Source organism: Petromyzon marinus, chromosome 56, assembly GCF_048934315.1.
Source record: "Petromyzon marinus isolate PM22_M1 ecotype Great Lakes invasive population chromosome 56, UKy_Petmar_22M1.pri1.0, whole genome shotgun sequence".
NCBI lineage: Eukaryota > Metazoa > Chordata > Hyperoartia > Petromyzontiformes > Petromyzontidae > Petromyzon > Petromyzon marinus.
The window spans coordinates 1,013,449-1,031,639 of NC_133722.1; the positions used below are offsets into that span (position 1 = coordinate 1,013,449).

The 18,191-nt window shown below is 48.3% G+C and overlaps 1 protein-coding gene across 1 annotated transcript in view; it reads right to left on the reverse strand.

Annotated features, from left to right (window-relative positions):
- Positions 1–18,191, reverse strand: part of LOC116954766 (uncharacterized) — a 174,275-nt gene that overhangs the window by 52,215 nt on the left and 103,869 nt on the right. Inside the window, exon 2 of the mRNA XM_032975550.2 lies at positions 11,042–11,197. Coding sequence (XP_032831441.2) covers positions 11,042–11,197 — 156 coding nt within the window. The remainder of the gene's footprint in view (positions 1–11,041; positions 11,198–18,191) is intronic.

Consider the following 18,191-nt stretch of genomic DNA (forward strand, 5'->3'; position numbering starts at 1 on the left):
TCGCCACTTAGCGCTCTTTGCTAGCGGGTGTTGCGTTCAGACAGTGGGTAAACACAGCTGACGTGAATGCAGCTATTGTGAAGCCCCAAACACAATATGGATACAGCTTGGCACATTGCCCCAAGGCCAGAGCAATGGCGATAGTGATGATAGCTATTTAAATCAGCAATTCAAATGGCCGTGTTCGCGCTTGGCTTACAAAAGGACATTCTACAACACGAGCACGGCTGTGCACGCGACTACGATAAGAAGGATTTACCGCAATGCGCGAGGTCCATGACCGGAGGTGCTGTGTGCATGCAGATAGATCGCTCCGGGTACACGCGCTTCAATCGCTCTGAGGCCATAACCATGCCGCCGGTTTTAAAGAATTCTCCACTTACACCTATGTATGTAGCCAACCGTGCTGATCGTAGGTGCGGTGTATGTTGAACTTCTTTCGCACCGTACGTAGCCAGCCGTGCTAATCGGGGTGCGGTGTATGTTGAACTTCTTTCTCACCGTATGTAGCGAACCATGCTAATCGGCCAAGAGATATCCCCAACGTTGTCATTATTATTACTCTGATCGTCATCACTTGAACCGCTTAACCTCCAGCAGCTGTTAGTTATTTTTTTCTTTCCCCCTCCCCGCCAGCGACACGAGGCAGCCTCCTTTGATCAGGGTGCTGTTTCACACGCGCACTCTCGTCCACACGTGCGCATATTGTACCTTCACATCTTTTATTAATCCTGTTACTGTGAGACTATCTACCTCTAAACCCAATTAACGGTGCAAATAAAATTATATACAGTTATTGTTTATGGGTTAAAACACATTCGTAGTAGCTATTTAAGTGAAAATGAGTCGGGAGAAAGGAGGGGGCCCACAGTCGGATCGTGCAGAACCCCATCCCTTCTCGCGCTCCGTTGTAATAGGGGGCTGTGCTCCTGCCTCCAGTATAACCTGAACAGACTGTTGGGGCATGTGCTGTTAGCGAGTAGCACCTATGAAGGCCGGCACTGTGGCACAACGAGGGGGTGGGTGGCCAGCACCAACACGGCCAGTTGTCTTTGTCTCCCTCTGTGCAACCCTCGCTTGGTGTCCTCCACTATTCATTTCATTTCAGATTTTTTTTCTGTTTTTTATGATGGTGAAAGCCTGGAGCAGTGGTAATGCTCGCGCCTTACAGCATTTTTTTTTTATTCCCGACTGGGGCGCCTTTCTGTGCAGTTGTTTATAATTTGCTCACTGCAACATGCACTTTCAGATGCGCTCCTGTGGCCATCTGAAACGCTCTTCCTTCAAATACATTTGTGGACCTGTAATATAAAAACACTTCAAAGGACGCTGAAAAACCAAAAGCTTCTGGGGCCAAAACGAGTTCAAAGATAAAAAATAAAATAAAAACCCTCGACTCACACTATATATTTATTTAAAAGCTGAACACTGCGTTCCTTTGCTCTATCAAACGCGCAAAACGATTCGTGAACTCCGCCAATTGCCTTTTTTTTTCTCTTGAGTACAATGCACATGATGAATGAGTAAAAGCTGATCCGTGACGCTCAAAGAGACGCGATGTTCCCCCCTATACTCATGCATTAATAGAGCAGAATTCGAAACACGAGTCCGTGTGGTGGACCCATTGAAAAAAAATAATGCGATGTTCCTTATTTTGGGCTCCGCCCGCCCAGTGTTGGGACGCGTTATTAGTCCTGTCATCACAACTCCGCTGGGCGCTGATGAATTCTGCGCTCGACGCCGACCAAAAAAAAAGAAGGGGAGGGCCATCTAGGTTTCGAGATGCCGGGCTCAGCGGTGGCACCTCCAGAGGCCAGCCTCAGTGGTGGCGCCTTCAGAGTCAGCCACAGTGGTGGTGCCTCTAGAGGCCAGCCTCAGCAGTGGTACCTCCAGAGGCCAGCCTCAGCGGTGGTGCCTCCAGAGGCCAGCCTCAGTGGTGGCACCTCCAGAGGCCAGCCTCAGTGGTGGCACCTCCAGAGGCCAGCCTCAGTGGTGGCATCTCCAGAGGCCAGCCTCAGCGGTGGCGCCTCCAGACGTCAGCCACAGTGGTGGCGCCTCCAGACGTCAGCCACAGTGGAGGCGCCTCCAGAGGCCAGCCTCAGCAGTGGCGCCTCCAAAGGCCAGCCTCAGTGGTGGCATCTCCAGAGGCCACCCTCAGCGGTGGCACCTCCAGAGGCCAGCCTCAGCAGTGGCGCCTCCAAAGGCCAGCCTCAGTGGTGGCATCTCCAGAGGCCAGCCTCAGTGGTGGCGCCTCCAGACGTCAGCCTCAGTGGTGGCATCTCCAGAGGCCAGCCTCAGCAGTGGCGCCTCCAGAGGCCAGCCTCAGCGGTGGCACTTCCAGAGGCCAGCCTCAGCGGTGGCGCCTCCAGAGGCCAGCCTCAGCGGTGGCACCTCCAGAGGCCAGCCTCAGCGGTGGCGCCTCCAGATGTCAGCCAAAGTGGTGGAGCCTCCAGACGTCAGCCACAGTGGTGGCGCCTACAGAGGCCAGCCTCAGCAGTGGCGCCTCCAAAGGCCAGCCTCAGTGGTGGCATCTCAGGAGGCCAGCCTCAGCGATGGCACCTCCAGAGGCCAGCCTCAGCAATGGCGCCTCCAAACGCCAGCCTCAGTGGTGGCATCTCCAGAGGCCAGCCTCAGCGGTGGCACCTCCAGAGGCCATCCTCAGTGGTGGCATCTCCAGAGGCCAGCCTCAGCGGTGGCGCCTCCAGACGTCAGCCACAGTGGTGGCGCCTCCAGAGGCCAGCCTCAGCAGTGGCGCCTCCAAAGGCCAGCCTCAGTGGTGGCATCTCCAGAGGCCAGCCTCAGCGGTGGCACCTCCAGAGGCCAGCCTCAGCAGTGGTGCCTCCAAAGGCCAGCCTCAGCGGTGGCACCTCCAGAGGCCAGCCTCAGCAGTGGCGCCTCCAGACGTCAGCCACAGTGGTGGCGCCTCCAAAGGCCAGCCTCAGTGGTGGCATCTCCAGAGGCCAGCCTCAGCAGTGGCGCCTCCAGAGGCCAGCCTCAGCGGTGGCACCTCCAGAGGCCAGCCTCAGCGGTGGCGCCTCCAGAGGCCAGCCTCAGCGGTGGCACCTCCAGAGGCCAGCCTCAGCGGTGGCGCCTCCAGAAGCCAGCCTCAGCGGTGGCACCTCCAGAGGCCAGCCTCAGTGGTGGCGCCTCCAGAGGCCAGCCTCAGTAGTGGCGCCTCCAGAGGTCAGCCTCAGTGGTGGCACCTCAAGAGACCAGCCTCAGCGGTAGCGCCTCCAGAGGTCAGCCTCGGTGGTGGCACCTCCAGACGCCACGTTCGCAATGTTCACCCACGCTCCGTACAAAGAAGGCACCCGGCTGATTTTAACCATTCATGTTTCGAATCGATGTCTTCCTCCTCTCACATTTCAACCAACAACTTACTTCTATTACAACAATATCGTTTTCCCCCTTTTTTTGGCGACAAAACTGGAACCTTTTTACAAGGAATCATGTGTGCATTAACCACAATACTTGTGGTCAAAATGCAAACAAAAGACACACTCTGATAATATATGCATTGTCCTTGAAACTGATCGGTCCACACCAGAGACGGCTTTCTTTTGAGCCTTGTTTCAATTGGTTCTAGACCAGAGGACGCCAAAAGGCGTACAGCTCAAAGACAATGCACTATCAAAGTAATCAGGGCCTTTTGGCGTCCATATGATGGCATTTAGATTTAATAAAATGTCTTTGAATGAACTCGATGAGACGTGACTGACACAGGATCTGTATGGGGGACAGGAGCCCGTCATGGTGATGACGCCGCTTGTTAGTCGTTGCGACCTAGCAGAACGCCCCGGTTAATACCGCAGGCACATCAACCACACAAACATGCAGAGTCTGTTGCACAGCGAACGTTCAAGATCCCATCACGTCATTCGTTATGAGTAATGACGATTGTTATTGTACAGTCCGTTATCCTAGAACGCGATAGCTGTGTGCCTAAAGAACACCGCGTTATTGGAAAATTTGCTTTATAATAATCACTGATTCAATGGGGGTAATGAAGGGGTTAGGGGGTAGTAGAAACACAACTTTCCTTGATTTTTTCTGCATTACGAATAGTGCGCAACGCAGCTTCGGCAAGCCCCTGTGCGCGAACAATGTCATGTGTTCTTTGTTTCCTTCGCACCGCTTCATCTGATTTCTTGTATCAGAGTAATGGCGTTTTTTTCTTTCACTTCCACGAGCACCACTACCACAATGCTTCATAGTCCCTGCCACTCATAATTAAAATCAACAAAGTTGTATGCAAAGCGAGACAAATTACACTTGTTAAATCAGTCCTCGATAACGCGTGCGATGCATCCGCGTTATCATAATAAATGTATAATATAGGGGTAAAGCACAGTCCGCGATAATGCATGAGATGCATAACACGTGCCAACAACATGGTCCACATTTGATACTTTACCTTACTGACAATGACTCCTTTTGGGATCACGCACATGGCAACTTTGCACCTCCAGGCGCCTTCCTCAGTGGTGTTCGCATTGTGATGTGGGAGTGGCACAAATCGCTACGTGTACAACATGGTTAATTATAATTACGATTTTTGGTAAGCACAGGGAGTTTTCCATTGTTGTGCCTCCAATAATTGAAGTCAGCACACTCTGTGGTCCTCTTTTGCAGCTGCTGCTGCTGTAGTGATTAGATAATAAAGATCCCCCGTATAGCCTTTAACAGACTGTAGGAGCTGGTGCTGTTGGTGGGGAGCAGTGGCGTCGCAGTTAGCGTGCCATGCTACGTCTGTGTCCATGATGGTCGGTTCTTCGTCTACGCGACACACACAAAGTGCTTCGCCGCCTGGCAGTCCTCCATTTGTATAAAAAAAAAACTGGCTGCGACTGCCTGCAGGGCATGGTCTTGTGTTTAACGAGCACAACCGCGTCAGGGGAATTTCTGGCCCTGCTGGCGAATTCGTCGCTCGGCAGTGGCAATCCGCGGGAATGCCGAAGCATCCTTTTGAGCGGCTGAAACCATTAGGAGAAGCAGCAGCGGGCCGCTTGCCGCTCTCCCGCGTGATTGCGCACGGCAGGCAGAGCGGAACGCCTGCCGTGTTTACGGGTTCGATGTGGGCAGTTTACACTTAGAACAGGAGGTGTGAAGATGTTCAAACACCAAATGGATACCTATTGCAAGGCATTATTGTGATATTGGCAAAAAGGTCCCGTAGATATAACAGCTCAACCCGAGCTATGAATGCTTTTATACTTGTGTAGCGACATATATTTGGTCACTAGAGCGTCTAGCGCGAGTCACTGACAGAGAGTGGAATTGTGTGTGTGAGAGCCTCTAAGACACGAGTGTATGTTATGGCATGGAAGGGGACTCTAGGGGGCAGGGTCCCAGGTGGCTGTCAGGGAGAGACAGTCTAGGATGTGACAGTATGGAGGAACCCGGGTGGGGACGTCACGAGAAGGATAGGTTGAGTGAGGTCCCAGAACCTTATGGGAAGATCCCGGAGGGGGTGGGGCTGAGGAGGGAGAAAAGCCCTGCTCAAGGGATAAAAAGGGGATCCAGAGAGCCGAGGGGGGCTGCCTTCTGGGAATCAACTCGCCGACTACGTCTCTTCAGTCTCCGGGCATCAGGGCTTGTTAGTCGTGGACCAAGCAGTATGTTAACGGACCTGGTCTGGTTATATAGTTACCCGTGGTGGTTACCACTAGATGGTATCCCGTTGTAGGGTTAGGTAGTGGACCAGAGTACAGAGTTAGCTACGTTGTACGTTAAGTAGTTGGCCCTGTTGGAGCTGTGAAGTAAACGTGTTGCCTCCAAGAACAAGTGTGTGTCTCAGTAAAACCACGACACTTGCATTGTTTTTGTACTGTTTGCCTTTTGGCGTTCTCTGGTCTAACACTGGTGGTGAGACGAGGCCATAAGGAAGGCTGTCTCTGGTGGAGGCCAATCAGTTTCTAAGACAATGCATTTATATTTATTAGAGCATGTTTGTTTGCATGTTTTGCCACAAGTATGTGTGGTTAATGCACATTTGATGCCTTGCAATAGGTATCTATTTGGTGTTTGAACATAAACAAAACGAAACTATTCTTTGGGTCTTTCGGTAAAGCCACGTAGATAGACAAATAATAAAAATAATAAAAAAATACAAATATCACGACGTTTCGATTGCAACACAAGCAATCGTCATCAGGTGAAAAAATATATCGAGAGAGCTACTTAGGCAGGAAAAATATAGCAGGAGAGCTGCTGAGGCAGGATCTTATAAAGGTTTGAGATGGGTGGAGCCTAAGGGTCATAAACGAAGTGGGCGAGGCTAGAGATGAAATTCGCACGTAAATGTGAGATTGGAGAGCTGAGCTCCCTCCACGACAACGAAGCTGTGGAGGTGGCCATTGTATTGTGAGAGATTAGCATGCCAATCAATGTAAGACATACGAAAGCCACTGCCACATCGAGGAAAACGAGTTTTCTAGTTGAAGTTTCTCAACTAAAAAAGAGAGATGACATAGTCATCCTCTCAGCCGACAAGGGCATTGCCACTATCATCATGGACAAAACCACATACAATGACAAAATTCAGGACCTACTTAATGATGGCAGCTATACCAAAATAAATAGAGATCATACCAACCGCCTGGTTACGAATACCAGCAATATCACCACTGATTCGACATCTTTAAATCGAACCAACCAAGCGGTTTTCCTTAGAATATTCTGCTGCTAGACCACCCAGATTTTATGGCTTACCAAATATCCATAAAGTAGGTACAACATTCCGTCCTGTCTCCACCATCGACTCATCCACCTACAAACTGCCCCGATTTCTCTCTGAGACCTTACAACCATTCACTGGTAATAACACCACAGCTGTACTTAACTCAGCTCACTTGGTATCTTTAATTAAGGACATCTCACTATCTCCAGGTGATTTGCTTGTCAGTTTCGATGTAGTATCATTGTTCACCAAAATTCCTGTGCCTGACACCATTGCAATCATTGAAGATTTGGTCCAACAAGGACTGAATGCTGATGTACCGGTCCTGATTAGACACTGCCTCACCAATACTTACTTCACCTGGAATGGAACATTCTACAAACAAGTTGAAGGTATCCCAATAGGTTCTCCCTTATCTCCAGTTGTAGCCAATGTTTTCATGGAAAAATTTGAGACAGATGCCATCCAGGCATCCACCCTACGTCATTTCTTGTGGAAGAGATACCTAGATGACACGTTCGTCATCTAGCCACATGGCCTACCAGCTCTGGGCCAATTCTTCAACCACATCAATTCCATACACCCAGCCATCAAATTCACCATGGAGGTGGAAAAGGATGGAAAGTTACCATTCTTGAATGTTTTGAACGAAAAGAGACCAGATGGTTCAATGGGACACTCTGTCTACAGGAAAGTCACCCATACGGATGCCTACCTAAAACCTGACTCCCACCACCATCCATCCCAGAAGAATACCCTCATAAAAGCTCTACACCATAGAGCTCGTTGTATTTCCGACCACCACCACCTAGCCAGTGAACTGGAACACGTACACCAAGCCCTCAAGATTAATGGATATTCAGACAACACAATCCGTAAAGCTATCACCTCAACCGTTGGGAAATAACCATTTGAGGACCCAATCAAAACCATCACCTTGCCATACATAGCAGGGGTTACCAAAAATATTTCCAAAATCATGAGCAAACACAAGATACAGGATCGATTCAATACAGTACATAAAATTCGTGATCTGATCCCATCTGTGAAGGATGTGATCCCTGACATGCAATACCCCAGTGTCTACAAACTAAGCTGTCTGCAGCAGTAGTTACATTGGGGAAACTAAGCGACATGTTTTGGACAGTGTTCGTGAACATAAGGCAGATCAGAAACACGGTAGGACCAATACCTCAGCCGTGGCTGATCATTGCTTCAATGCTGTGGGCACACACGAAATTGATATCAGCAAAGATTCGTTCATGACGCCATCCAGATATATAAACACAGACACAATTTCAACCGAGAAGATGGGTACAAACTGAGATATCATTGGAAAGACGTTATTAACTCGTTTAAGTCTTAACTGACTGTGATGTTTCCATCCTACCTGCCGATGTTCGCAGTTATTTTCGACTCTCTGAGTTACATTACCAGGTTAAATATCTTTACATTAACAGGCTAAATATCTGAATAACACAGCCACCGTTGCTCGTATTCCTCGATGTGATGATGGCTCTCGTTTTTCTTACATTGACATGCTAATCTTACATTAACAGGGTAAATGTCTCACTAACACAGCCACCGTTGTTCGGTTTCCTCAAGAGAAGTGTGTCAAGTCGTCATTACATTTGTATGTTGTATATATGGTGTTTGTATATTGTATTCAGTATACAGTGAGGGAAAGAAGTATTTGATCCCCTGCTGATTTTGTACGTTTACCCACTGACAAAGAAATGATCAGTCTATAATTTTCATGGTAGGTTTATTTGAACAGTGAGAGACAGAATAACAACAACAAAATCCAGAAAACGCATGTCAAAAATGTTATAAATTGATTTGCATTTTAATGTGGGAAATAAGTATTTGACCCCTCTGCAAAACATGACTTAGTACTTGGTGGCAAAACCCTTGTTGAACTTCTTTCGCACCGTACGTAACGAACCATGCTTATTGGAGGTACAGGATAAAATAACAAACTAAACACAAAAAACATTTGGAAAGAAATTAGTTTGCCAACCTAGATGATGATTTAAAAGTGCACAGCTCCAGTGACTTCCTAATATCGGAAGGAAGAGCGATCCAGACGGCTGCAAAAGTGCATCTGAAAGTTCTGCACAATGCAGTGAGCATCTATGCTCGGTTAGCCAAAAGCCTTTGCTACGAGGATGACCAGAGTTCGCGTGATGGTTTTATGCAAGTTTTTGTGGTTCATTTTTGTAAAGTATTTTTCACTAATTTTCAGAGGGGGCCACTTTTAGCAATAAGACATAATCAGTGTGAGGGCAGCCACACATTTGAAACCATTGGGGTTTGACAACAGCACGATGGTGATGGGGGGTGCTTTCACATTTGTGTATTGTCGAGGGCCGCACATCAGGGGCCACACTAAAGGCCACCAGGGGCTGCCAGTGGCCCACGGGCCTTGCAATGAAGAACAGTGGTTTATGGCAAGCACTTTGTGTTTGTAATGAGCACAAACTTACAATAATGCATCGTTCAGCAAACCAGAAGCCAATGCAGCTCGGCAAGCACTGGATGGATACGGTCGAATCTTGCAGCAGTACCCATCACGACAAATCACTTAATCCAACATATTGTTTTGTATTGTTATGAATCACTCCACTACCCGAGAAGACTCACATTTACAACGCTCCATGCCAATGCATTGGTCAACCTTCCAAATGGTGGCAGCCCCTCACCAGAGCGTCAAAGCACACAACTGCAAGAGCTGCAGAGCGCCCAGTATAGATGCGCTCCATGGATAAATGTGGTTCCACTCACTGGATTGATTCTGTCCGTGAATTGAAACTGCGCGTGTGTGTGTGGAGCCCATTGAATGTTAATCCCCCTCGGTATGCGTGGGGTTTTGTCTTTCTGGGTACTCCCGCTTTCCTCCAGCATTTTAAACACGAACAACTCAGGAGAGGCGCGCCCTAGTAACTAGCCAGCATAATCGGCATACACAAAGTCCGGTACTCACCCGTTACTCGCGACGAGAGATACATTTCATGATATGCTCGTGAATAGAACCTTTCGCAGATAATGATATTGGCCTATGAAAACCTGCTTTTTTAAACGAATTACCTAAATTATCATACCTAAATGAACTAGTATATGCATGATAATTTTTTAAATGGTTATAATAAACAAATTCAAAGCAAATACATATTCAAGTATTAAATAATAGTTAAAAATGTACTTACTTTAAATTATATCTCATTACTTTATCTGATCACTTTCTCGCATCAAGTTCTCTCTCATTATGTTGTCTGTCATCACTTTATCTCTAATCACTTTATCTCCTCTCTCTCTCAATGCAGTAGTCATGTAGAGTTCTAGATGTGATTTGCAGATAGCCAAAATCGCCGATATAGCAAGTTCGTGAATAATGAGGAAATACTCTCTTCTCCATCTCATCTCGTCTCCATCTCATCTCCGTCTCATCTCCGTCTCGTCTAATCTCGGTCTCAACTCTCACTAATCGGGTCTCCATCTCCGTCGCACCTCCGTCTCATCCCCGTCTCGTATAGTCTCCATCTCTGTCTTGTCTCCGTCTCATCTCCATTTCGTCTAGTCTCCGTCTGGTCTAGTCTCCATCTCCGTCTCATGTCCATCTCATGTCGTCTTCGTCTCGTCTCCATCTCGTCTCCGTCTCATCTTCATCTCGTCTAGTCTCAATCTCTGTCTCGTCTCTGTCTCATCTCCATCTCGTCTCCGTCTTGTCTCCATCTTATCTAGTCTCCATCTCTCCATCTCATCTCCTTCTCATCTCGTCTCCGTCTCGTCTCCGTCTCGTCTCCATCTCATCTCCATCTCGTCTCCATCTCATCTCCATCCTGTCTCATTTCCGTCTCGAATCCCTTTCATCTCGTCTCCATCTCATCTTGTCTCCATCTCATCTCGTCTTGTCGTGTCTCTGTCTTGTCTCGTCTCCATCTCCGTCTCACCTTGTATTGTTTCGTAACTAAAGGTGTCCCTTGAAAGAGGGGACATGGAGTCTCCACATGGTCGCTCCCAGCTATATTTTAAACATCTCGCTCTTATGATTATTGGAGTTCGCCCAACATCCAAACACAGGACCGCAGAGCCTTGGGCAATTGCTGGCACCAGTTTCCGGCTGCCTTCCTGTTCGTCCTGGGGAGTATTCCCACAACCTCCAAGCGGACACCGCATGTAGTGTTACGAACTTCATGGTGTTTTTTTTCCGACCTGCAACTTTGCACGAAAATAAACACCGGCAGAAGGAGGGGTGGGGGCAGCCTCGGGAGCATCACAGCGCAGCCCCCCACCCCACCGTGCAGACCGGAGGTGGGGGGGAGGGGCGGACGGCCGAGTGTGCCCTGCAGAGGGCCGCATTACCTGCAGCGGGTTCTTGGTGCTGATGGGGATGACCTGGTACTTGTAGTAGCAGAGCTCGCAGGACCAGGAGCCGCGTTCGCTGATCCACTTGACGAGGCAAGGCTGGTGGGTGCAGCGCACGGAGCCATCGCATCGGCAGGGACTCAAGAGCTCGCCCTGCGCACAGCCCACGGAGGGTTGGTTGGTGGGGAGAGGTAGGGCAGCAGGGGTGTGACACCGATAGGCGGCGGTGAGGCTTGCGACTCGAGGTCGCGCTCATCACACGCAAAGTATGTGTGTGTATGTTGAACTTTTTCGCGCCACCGTACATAGCCAATCGTGCTGTGTAAGTCTATGGGTAACTTTCTTGAGTCTATGGGTCTCTGTGTGAGTCTATGTATGTCGGTATGTTTAACTTTTTTCGCACCGTACATAGCCAACAGTGATAACTTGTGGTGGTGTGGTTTTAACCCGGCAGGCTGCCCTGGTTAATACCATGGTGTGCGTGTTAACTGTGAAACACAATCAGCATCTGCTGCACACGGGACAGCTGTGAAGCTCCCACGACGTCGTTCGTGAGCAGTTGGCAATGGTGTACCGGAGTCACAGCCCAAATTCGGCAAATTGCAATAAGGCGACATCGACAATGGCATTTACGCTGCAGTGGGTTGCGCGTGGCAACTCGGCCCCTGACTGCGGACCGACTGCGAGCCACGTCCACGAAGCACGGCCTGTTTAGGTCCATATGGTGTGGCCTATTCATGTCCATGAAGTGCGGCCTGTTTAGGTCCACTAGGCGTGGCCTATTCCCGTCCATGAAGTGCGACCTGCTCCCCTCGCGACGATCGCCCTGCACTCATGCACACTTGTGTGCATGCGGATGACCTTGCCCTGGCAACTCAAAGCAACGGCACTGAATCCACTGTGAAACCGAAACCCTAAACGCCATGGGGGAATATTTCCAGAAATGGAGGCACGAGCCAAATCCCCACAAACTAACAACAGTCACTGCATTTTATCTTGATAGTAGCAGCGCCAAGCACACTCTGAAAGTGACACTTCTGTGGCGACACTGTGTGACTCGACCCCATTCCGACCTATCCCAGAGTGAAGGCAGAATGTACGCTAACCTTCCACGACCGCCTCGAAAAAGGTAGCTGCCAAGACCAAAACAAAGGGTCAACATGTTTCAGAAACTTGCAAGCACAAGCTGGGGAAATTCAGCACCATCAGTGCTTTGGAAATATCAACCATGGCCCTTGTGTGTACTCTGTAGGTGAGTACTGTGCGCCATTTTGGACCAAAAGTAGTCACCACTCGACTTGTTGATGTCCAACTAAACAATGCAATGTGGTGGTGTATCACAGGAACCCCCAAGTCTACCCCACCATTCTTGTTGTCAGTTCTGTAACCCCGTCTCTTCCCCACCCAAACGACACAACGTTGCAACCCTTCGGGTAAGTCCTGTGAATCGAGGAAAACGGTTGCCTTCCCATTCATCAGGACCTTGATAACGTCCCTCATCATCTCTTGAAGTCACGCCAAGCCCCATTTTGGTCCCATATGCTTCACCTTCAACAATGCGCATTCAATCCCCGATGAAGCTTTGAGAGCTGAATTGAGTTCAAAATAATTCACAAACACTAGCTTGTTCTGAAAGACTCAACGCAGAAGATCCCTTAAGCTAATTGTCCACCCCCAACCGCATCTGCACAAACTGTGCCAGATGTGGATACCTGATCCACAAATGGAAAATTAGAAACTCTTCAGTAGTAGTGTGTAACTGTGGTCATCCAGAACAGACGGTACAATGTATAATGACACAATGCCCCGATCCACAAATATGAAGGAGACGTCACAGCGATACACTCCGCTACTCCTGGCGCAATTATCTTGGCTTGACCACCTGAATATGAAAGAGGTCGTTGCCCTGCATCTACATCAGCCATGTGGAAGAAGAAGAAATCCGCACTCTCAGAACGATAGCCCTCCACACAATAGCACCCCAGCGCCTGTATGATAGCGACCATACAATGTCGTACGTATTTTAGCAGCAGTAGCTGACCACTTGCCCAGCGCCAGCGGTGCAGCGATTAATGGTGTGCCGGCTAATGCGGCCAGTCTCACACTTGTAGTGAAATAAAAACAATCTGGCAAGCTAGCCCATTGGGCGTGCATCCACTCGGTATTCTGAATTAAAAAGATAAATGTTTGCACCATGGTGGTGAAATATTAATTACCTTGCCTGGTATGCAGGAGGTCGTGGGTTCTATTTCGACTCTTGACACCTGCTGTATATTTGGAGTTTGCATGTCTTTCTCCCCGTGGTCACGTGGATTTTTATCCAGGTCATCCAGTTTTCCCTCCACATTTAGAAGAAAAAGAGCTTCATAGCTAATCGGATTCCTCCTGCAGTATACACACTCTGATTTAGATGGCGCTGATGCGCTCGTCCAATGGGGAAATTTAGCCTCCTAAAGTTAATGGCGTTCATAGGGTTGTTCGACATGGTGAACAGACGAAGCAACAGCAGCGGCTATACACCTCGCGGTGCAAGAAAGGGCGTAGTGGGTCGAGGGGTTGATGAGTGATGCCGTGATCAATGATTAATATCCTGTTAGCCCATGCGTGGCACCACGTGCGTAACCATCAGTTGTTTTCACTGTGCACGTATGGAGTTTCGACGGCCCTCCACTGAGGGGCGACCGCTCACCACGAGGTGGACAGTGAGGAAGTCAACCCACGAACCGGAACTCGCAATCCACCCGTACATACCGAGTACGTAAGGGGGGAGCGGTGGGGCAGCGGTGGGGCAGCAGTTAGCGCGCTGCGCTATGAACCCGATTACCCGAGTTCAATTCCCGCTCACGACCACCAACAGCAGTGACCATTATCTGAACCGGTCCTGCGCCTCCCCTAGGTCGACTCGGCAACAAATAAGTATGTACCATGTGCCATTTGTAAACATCGCCACTGGAAAGACCAAGGCAGCCGAGCGTAGTGCTGGCCACCCACCCTCTCGTGTGCCGTGTCGGCCTTCATAGGTGCTACTTGCTAACAGCACTTGTCCCGACAGCCTGTGTGAGTATATAGTATTTGTTAAAATTCTCATGTATATGTAATGAGCGACTTCTGCGACACGTCGTGTAGAGGGTACTTATTATTTATTTTCTCACACAGGTACAACACAGGCCAGCCTTATTCTTCTCACTCTGAGTACAACATTTAGATAGTAACGTCTCTACTGGCTACACACAGCCGATCACTCGGCGTGGTCCCACCGCCCTCACTCGGCTGCGCCGCTGGCTGGCGGCGTGATGAGGATGGCGATGGAAACCCCGCAGGAGATCTTCCACGTGGGCGAATGACGGAGATAAATGACTGCAAGCAGCGACACAGTCCGGACCCAAGAATCCACACACGAACCCAAGAGCCCTGGGTCCGCTCGCCCTTATATCCCCCCAGGCATGGCCAGGCCCCACCTCTGGCCACGCCCTCCCATGGAACCTTTGAGCCGGTTCCCGGAGCATCTCGGCCAACCCCACCCATTACCTTTCCCCCAGATACCTCTCCCTCTCTGATTGGATGTTATCTTAACCGTGCCCGTACCCGCGCTTCCCTTTCTCAGCCAGCAGGTGTCATCATGTCATTACATATGTATGTGTCAAACTTCTTTAGCACTGTACGTAGCCAACCGTGCTAATCGGAGGTGCGGGGAAAGGGCAACAAACTAAACACAAAAAGCAGTTCTAAAAAAATGGGTTGTCAATCCAGATGAGGATTTAAAAGTGCATAGCTCCAGTGGCTTCCTAAAATATCGGAAGGAAGAGCGTTCCAGACGGTTGCAGAAGCACATCTGAAAGCGCGCAATGTGGTGACCGTTTTGTTCGATGGCCAGCCAAAAGCTGCTGCTGCTGCTGTGAGGATGGCCGGAGTTTGTGTGTTGATGGTTTCTGCTCCTTGACAAGGTCAGCAAGGTGAGGTGGGGATAAGGGGGATCTTTGTCTTTGTATGGACCCTCTCTCCACAATGTGAACCTGACCGTGGATCATTCTGCTGTGTATTACGTAGTATGAGTGCTCTACGCACGAGTTGCCACCGTCAGTCACGGCGGCTCCACCACCCCACGGTACCGCGGGCGGCTCTGCGTTACCTTCAGTAGGGACCACAAGTCCCCGTGATCCGGACGACTGCGGCAAATGCAGCAATGGCCGATTCAGAAGCCGACAGATGGTACACGCGTGGCATACGAGGCAGAAGAAAAGCTCAGTTGATTGATTGATCATTAGCTTACGTGCCAATATCGTGCTGTCAATAAAGCTTGCGCGTCGGTGCGCGTTGCAGCAGAATGGGAACGGTACCAGGGTCACGGACCAACAACAGAGATGAAGATAGAAACCCATCAGACCTCTAAGCGGCTAGCGCCGACTGAGCAAAGTAAATCGCAACCACGTGCAAAATAAAGTGTGACCGTGCGCAAGGAATAGCGTAAAGAATAAGTAGTTAATAAATTAAATAACATAAATAATAAGTAAATAAACAGTTTTTTTCTCCATTATTAAATTTTATATGTTATGGGAAGGAGAGTCTGAATAAACTTGGGTGCCACGGTGGTGAGATGTTAACTACCTCGCTTGGTATACAGGAGGTCGTGGGTTCGATCCCGACCCTGACGCCTGCTGTATATTTGGAGTGTGTCTTTCTCTCTCCTTGTGGTCGCGTGGATTTTTCTCTGGGTCCTTCGGTTTTTCGCTCCACATTTAAAATCAACATCACGCATTTAGAGCATTTGGCTGTTGCTATACATTTCCGCATGGTGATAAGCCGCTTCATTGAGCTATCATTTGTGATAGCCAGCTCATTTTCGCAAAAAAGAACTACATAGTTCAGTTGGCCGTACATATTAAAATAGAAATAATAATATTGTAGTACAGCGATACACTACTCATGAAGCGGTTGTCTGGGCTTGACCGCCTGGATGTAAAGTTGTTGTTGTTGCTCTGGATCTACATCAGCAGCCATATGAAAGAATAAGAAAGTGCGATATTTTTTCTGTATTTCGTGCTTAAAAAAATATCATCCTACCATGATGTATTAATGGACCCCATACCGTATCAGTGCGGGTGACATTTCGTACTATATAATTTCGTAACTTCTGTCCTACCTAAGGAAAAGAAAAAAATCTTAGAAAATAAGGGATGGACGAGCAAGCTTATAGTTGATCATTTTTCTTGATACATTTTTTTTGTAGAAAGCTCCTTAATCTTAAAAAAAATCTTCTCTAAACATGTTTGATTTTTTTTTGCTCAAATTTACAAAAACATTTAGATTCAAAATCGCAAACATTTATAACTACATGACTTTACCGAAAGAACCAAAGAGTATGGATTCCTGCAGTCACGAAAGCTTCAAATCAAGATCGATTCAAAACGCTTTAAAATTATCATCTGTTAGCTAATAGTGAGTGGCATTTTGAGAAAGGAATCTATCCTGCCGTTTTTGTTTTTGATAAGCGATGTGTTACATTCTTGTAGTCACCTTCAAAGACAAATAGAGTTATAATGATTGTCAGAGATTAATAAGCTCAGCTTCTATTTCTTCGATCACCTGAATTGGCACGAAAAGGCAGCGACAAAGCAATCACCGCTCGTCCATCCCTTATTTTCTAAGAAAAAAATATCGTAGCGTAAAATATTGTACCGCACTTAAAGAAGCAAACAATCCTGTACCGTACCACACCTCTGATTAGCACTGTTGGCTACGTACGGTGCGAAATGATATCAACATCCGTACATAAAGTAATTTCGTACCGTAACATATTACCACCCTTGCAAGTTCCCGCGAGGTGGGGAGGGAGAAGTGGGGGTGGAAAGAGGGGGGTTGTCGAGGCAGTGCTAACGGGCAGATCCTTCCATTGCCCTACTGTGGCTCCCCCAATATCCGCCGTGTAATTGGGAAGATTTTGCAATGCCATTTCACGAGATTCTGGCGCATGGCGTTCGTGGCGTCCGTGGTGTTTATAGTGTTTATGGTGTCCGTAGTATCCGTGGTGTACGTGGTATTCGTGGTGTACGTGGTGTTCATACTGTTTATGGTGTTCATGATGTCCGTGGTGTTTGTTGTGTCCGTGGTGTTCGTGGTGTTTGCGGTGTCCGTGGTGTCCGTGGTGTTTGCGGTGTCCGTGTGCATCCGTGGTGTTCATGGTGTTTATGGTGTTCATGGTGTCTGTGGTGTTCGTGGTGTTGGTGGTGTTTGTGGTGTCCGTGGCGTTTATAGTGTCCGTGGTGTCCGTGGTGTTCGTGGTGTTTGTGTTGTCCGTGGTGGGGAGGGGGGGATGCTGGGAGCGGCCCCCCACGGTGCCGCAGGAGCAGTGCTCGCCCACGCCTTGGGGATCGCGCTCGGTGAGCTGAACCCACGACCCGTCCCAAATGGATAAATAAATAGTAGCGGGCTGATCTCTAAAGCTCCCCTTTTCCTCCATTAAAGGCCATCATCTATTGTATCTGTAACCGGTTAAGAGCTCCTCTTTTTTTTGGTAAATAAAAATAATACAATCTCCTAAAGGTGGCCTTTTTATTTTGATTGCTTTCCTCATGTTTCCAACGGGCAAATACCGCCAGGCCTGGCTCCAGGGAGATGTCCCGGTATCCCTTGTCCGGGCGAGGTTCTCTGATTTGTGTATTTTTTACCATTCATGATGGAATTTTTTTGGACTGTTATTTGTCTGGAACCTCCCCGGAGACCTGTTTGCCCAGGGAGAATACGTCATTCGTACCGTATTATATTTCTCACCACTTTTTAAAGGTAGTGTTCTTTTCGTGCTTTTCATACTTATTTTGATTGTGTGGTCTTTTGCCTACTTATTGCCTTTAATGAATATTTGTTTCATCGCTGCTGCATGCACTGCTTGAAAGGGGAGCTTGCAGGTAAAGCATTTAATTGTACTGTGTTACACCTCACAGTATCTTGTGCATATGACAAATACACTTTGATTTTATTAGTATGAGAGAGTATGAGAGAGCACGAGAGTGCATGGGAGTGCATGAGAGAACATGAGTATGAAAGAGCATGTCCATCAATTTTTTTAAATAAAAAGTTACGCTGCGTCATCCAGATATGGATTATAATTACAATGGATGGAAGATACTGGCGAAATGTCAATTCAATACAA